This window comes from Hyalella azteca, unplaced genomic scaffold, assembly GCF_000764305.2.
Source record: "Hyalella azteca isolate HAZT.00-mixed unplaced genomic scaffold, Hazt_2.0.2 contig17970, whole genome shotgun sequence".
In the NCBI taxonomy this organism is placed as follows: Eukaryota; Metazoa; Arthropoda; class Malacostraca; order Amphipoda; family Hyalellidae; genus Hyalella; species Hyalella azteca.
The window spans coordinates 83,611-88,993 of record NW_025947730.1 but is presented as its reverse complement, the minus strand read 5'-3'; the positions used below and the strand labels follow the sequence as shown (position 1 = coordinate 88,993).

The window sequence follows — 5,383 nt, the reverse complement described above, 5'->3', positions numbered from 1 at the left end:
TATTTACATAGAGCCATGGGCTTCATCTGGCTATCCACAGTTAACCACTAATTAATAGCAGTTTCAGCTTTTATTAGGTCGTAGGTCTGTCGCCGATTCTAAACATCGCAGAACATTCACAGCTTGCTCCTGTGTCGAACACGCAACTACTCCAATCTCAGTACCCTGAATGGTAACCGCTGGGCCACCCAATGCCGGCAAACTCATGCTAATTGCCATAAAAACTTCAAAATTAATTGATCATGCTAACGCACTAATGATAATTTAACTTTTCATTAACTATTGTCAACGCTATTCTTACCTAATGCTTGGTAACGGTGGTAACCGTACGAAGTCAGATGGTCAACCCTCATCTAGGGTGTCACCGATGTTGTCGTATAACTCGTAACTCGTACCCTGACTTGGTTCGTCATGACATCGATGGCCGTGATAAGCGGGCATGAATGACTGATTCATGGACAGGAGTAGGGTGAATGCAATTTTGACTAGCCTTTCCTCTCAAAGAGGCAAGTGACTGTACTTCTTAAATGCGTTGTATCTTTATTGAGTCTCAAATAAATCAATTTCACATAATCAACCAATTCTGTTGTTGAATTTCATGACCCCTGACGAAATCGAAGGGATTGAAGTGGGCATCTTATGGCCGCCCACTGGGTGTCCAAAGCGTGCTCAGTGAGTGTCCAGTGGGCTTCCAGAGGGTGCTCAGTGGGCTTCCAGAGGGTGCTCAGTGAGTGTCCAGTGGGTGCCTAGGGATATTTGCCGCCTGGAATGCAGCAGTAGATCCCGTAGTACGAGGTGTTAAAGCAGACGTAGCCATAAGGGACGTAAGACCAGAGCGTTCCCCACAGGTAGTACTGCAGGGAAAAAATGCACAATTTCAAAAAAGGAGCGCTCAACAATAACTATACTTTCTCTTACATAGCAACAAATGCATAAACTTCCGTTACAAACACTGTAGACGAAATGTCTAAATAACTTCAAGTTAGGCTAATTTATAGTTGGACAAGTAATAATTATAAATTACTTGTTGGTCCGGAGGACATTTTACGAAACTGCCGCGCACTGTAGCCGCCGTTTGAATCAAACGGACACTTAATTAAATAATATAACAGAATCGTCATCTGCTGACATGGGGATGGCCCTGGAGGAGATGGCCTGTATCAATGCAATTGTTGTTATTCCATTCAACTTACGTAGCCGTAAACCACCCGGCACGAAGAGGCGCGAACATCCCTGGCTTCTGCACGACGAGAAATTAGATTATAATGAAAATTAATTACATAAAAATATAGTTTTAGGAAAAAAATTGAATCAATCCGCTAGAAAGCCACTAATTCAATATAAATCGAGTCAAAAGCGTGAAATTTCAGATCTCATTGCGTGACTCCATAATAAGTCGGTAGCAGGACGCAATACAAACCAAATAAGTGATTAACATTAAACAAAAAGCAATAAAGTATCATGAAGCATTTTGACCTACAGAACACGAAACAATATATAGCTCCTATAAGTTTTCAACATGATGAATGCCAAATAATAGAGAGCGCCTGCAGATATTCAACACACGGGGATAGTTGACACTCACCCTCCACCCCGTCATCTCGCCCCACTTGGGGCTTATCAGGCAGCACCGTCACGGAACTATTATCCTGCAACCGAAAAAGTTTATTACAAACTGAAAATTTATAAATTATTAATTGCAAACTCACTCATTTACGCAAGTCTCGCATCACAAACACAGCGTTCTATTTACGTTCCACCCGCGCACTATTTTTCCCTCAAGCTTTCCTCTTCAACACCCCAAAGACCGGAAAGTATTGTGCATACGAAGTGCACGCGCACAAACGCAATGCACGAATATGCGCAAGCAGTAACTAATCATACGCAATTTTTATTTCAAAATCGGAAAAAAATTAAATTATTTTCAGCGTAAGTAAAAATTGAAATTAATTTTTGAGTTGATATTTTGCAACTTCAAGTCGCTGAGGGATACTTTGTATCTCTCAGTAAAGGGATACTTTGGAGGTTTTTTTCTATTGAAGGTAAATTTTGCAGTTACAGAAAGTATTCTCGTGCCGACATAAAACGTTAATTTGAAATTTGGCTACTGATCCCACTAACTGGGCTATAATATTTAATTAACTTATTTATCGACAAAATGATAATGCTAACCTTGTCACTCCTGACTTCTGGCTGGGTGCCGTTAACCTCGATGACACCATCGCTGGCAGCCGCGGCTACCAGCAGAAGGAGGCACAGCAACGACGTCTTCATCTTGACTTCTTGGGGCGAACTTTTTACTGGAAAAAGCTTTTAGATTACGAAGTGAATACTGCTTAATATTTCAATAATGACGGAAGATCGATAACAATGAGAATTGTTGGGAATTTTAAACAGAAGGGATTCAAAGAAGTTTAATTTTAAGCAAAATCGTACATTAAAAAAACAAGTAAGTTCAGGCTACGTATAAAGTAATTTTTTGGTGCCTATCTTTCCAACAATTGAGAACAGCCAAGACACACACATTTTACATGTTCATTTTACCCATATAAGTAGAATAAAGATGCAAATAATTTTATTTATTAGTGAAGCCAAGCCACTCACCTGAACAAGAAGCTGCTGAGAGTGTGTGGCTGAACGCCGCGCGGTGCCTCTTTTATGCTCCGCAAAATCCTAAAACAAATTCAATGGAAAACATTTTTCTGCCCAAGGTTGCCACAAAATATTGTAGTAATGTCACTGATGTATTAATTGACTTGTCACTGATATAAATGTACGCAGTTCAGCATTTGAAGTCTGTGGTGCATGGTGGTTGGACACATGGTTAATGGTTGCTTTTCATGGTATAAGTACCATGTCATAAGCAGATTGTGCTCGGTATGGCGCTGTCTATCAAGTTATTCAAGCTTCTTAGTCACGTGAGTGCGCTTGTTGGGCACGGATAAATGAACCAATTTTTTGTCCACGTCAGCAAACTTGCACGGAATTTCACTGAGAATTAAATTGAAAAAATTTATTCAACATTGGCATGATTTTCCTGAATATTCCGTTAAAACTCCTCTGAATTCTAATTCTATCTCTATCTGGAGAAATTATGCTCATTTACGTGTAATTTTTGGCTTCGTGGTTTTCACGAAAAACTTTTGTATTAATGAGGGAAGTTCTGATTGGTTGAAGTTTACCAAGTATAATGCAATGTTACGGTTCACAACCAACCTACTTTACAAAAATTATTTTTAAACAGTAATTCAACGAAAAAATTGAGAATTCAACCTCCCGATTTTAGTTCAAAAAATAAATAGCTTTAACAAGACTACTCGATTTTGATTGTGAACTAGTTAATGAGGTCTTGATCGATCGACGGAGATTGATGTGGTTCGATCAAGAATATTTATGCAGATTCCTGCTCGATCGACGAAGGCAAAACCCAATTTGGATGGGGACTGTAGGGGGCAATGTCGCGGGGCGCACCACCGATTAAAGAGGAGAATTCTTTGCCGATTCAGTACAGATCTTCAAAGTTTCTGCACCCAATAATGTGTTGAGTCGTATAATGTGCATCAAACGATGTCGAATCTACAGTAGCTAAAGCCGAATCTGCATTAATCGATGTCGAATCATCATTGATCTACGTCGAATATACATTAAACGATGTCTAATCCGTATTAATTGTCAAATTCAAGGCAGTTGAGTTTTAACGTTTATCGACTACGCGACAACAAATTTAAAAAGATTTTTTCTTTCTCTCTCCGAGATTACCGACACGTTACTCTTTACCATGACAAGTCACATTAGAGTCTTCGCTGTCGAACATTCGCATCGTATATACACTTACGATATCAATTACAAACTAACAAATTCAGTTACTATGATGATGAATAGATGTTATAAGTAATTCACAGCTAAGGGCTCTTACCGGATAAACGTCGACGGCAGCTCCAAGGTTCGAATGCGGGAATTTTCTCTCCGAGTTAACGCCTCAGCCAACTTGCCCACCAAGACACCTTACCACAGAGCTCTATCAACTACATACTGTACCTGCGAAACGAATGGCTAGCAATCGTCTGGTAAATCGAGGAATAGCCACATTTGTGGTGGAACTGTTATTTAAAGATTATTCATTAATATTTATTTACAGGAATGAACTCAGTTTCTATTCAATCGAAAAAAAGAATTTTGCTCGTATTGGATTTGGTAGAAATGTTCGTGAGCAATATCGTTCAATAAAGGAGATAGACAAGCATTGTTTCTCTTGCCCCTTTTTATAATTTTCGGGCAAGCGAAATGCGGTTACTTCCACATTTCCTCAATTTATTTACAGTTAGTTCTCTAGTTTATATAAATTTTATAGTAGAGCTGAACAATTTACACAGCAATTAATTTATTTGAAATAATTGAGGCAAATTTGTAAAGAATAATGGAACACGCTAGAACAGCTGTACGAAAATGTTTTGAATATAAACTATGAATAAGTTTAGATGGGATCTTTTTAAATCCCAAGTTTTGAAGCAGTTTCTTCTTGCAACTTTCATGCGATAGCATCGAGATTTATATCATTTAATAAGATGCATCTTAAAAAACGTTTTCTTTACACTCACGTTAAAAAAAATGTTTGCAGGCAAATAATCGATATCTCCTGAACATTATTAAGGTAAGGTAACATTAAGACTTGAACGTTCCTCTTTGCGGAAGCGTTCAAAATGGGAAAGCTAATAAAATACTTATATATTGAATTTACTTATTACTTATTTGCTCCCTTATTTTGATAAAACACGTATTTCAAAGTAGTAAAATAATTACGTGGTATTTTATTAATCGTAACGGACATCAGAAATGGACCCGAAATAGAGCATTCTATCACTTGAACTAGATTGAACACAATTTTGAACACAATTTTAACTGGGTAATCATATTTTAAAGTGTATATCAATTTACGATTCATGTGCATTGTTCTATTAGATTGAATAGCCAACCGACGAGTTTGCGCATTAATTTTTCGGTTTGCTCTGCAAAGTTGCCCACACTCATTTACTTCGATCTGCAACGATAAACCCACAGTCAATTCGACTTCCAAATCTTCGAGTGGTCTGATCTACCGCGTTCTGCAGTAACCCATATCTCATCGACATCGTTACCCACATTGGTGATTGACTGGGACGCGCGCGCGCGCGCGCGAATTTAACACCACAGTTAAGAGGTATTTCTCACTTTGTGAGAAACACACATCACTTTGTCCGTTGCAGGCTCAATTTCGATTGCTTGAAGCAAACCTTTTTCGGACACGTTATCATATATGATTGCTTGCATTATGCCTATATCAAAAAGGCACATAAAACAGAATTTGATCAAATTTCGATTAGAATGTAAGATTCCGCGCTTTTGA

At 38.4% G+C, this 5,383-nt stretch overlaps 1 protein-coding gene across 1 annotated transcript; it reads right to left on the bottom strand.

The window, feature by feature from the left end:
* Positions 1-523: 523 nt before the first annotated feature.
* Positions 524-2,655, bottom strand: LOC108667298. The gene is made up of 5 exons (XM_018154307.2): positions 2,605-2,655; positions 2,173-2,300; positions 1,586-1,649; positions 1,194-1,240; positions 524-854 (listed from the first exon to the last, which is right to left on the bottom strand). Exons 2-5 carry the CDS (start codon positions 2,272-2,274, stop codon positions 747-749), a joined length of 321 nt encoding a protein of 106 aa, XP_018009796.1. The 5' UTR covers positions 2,275-2,300; positions 2,605-2,655; the 3' UTR covers positions 524-746.
* Between the last annotated feature and the right edge of the window lie 2,728 nt (positions 2,656-5,383).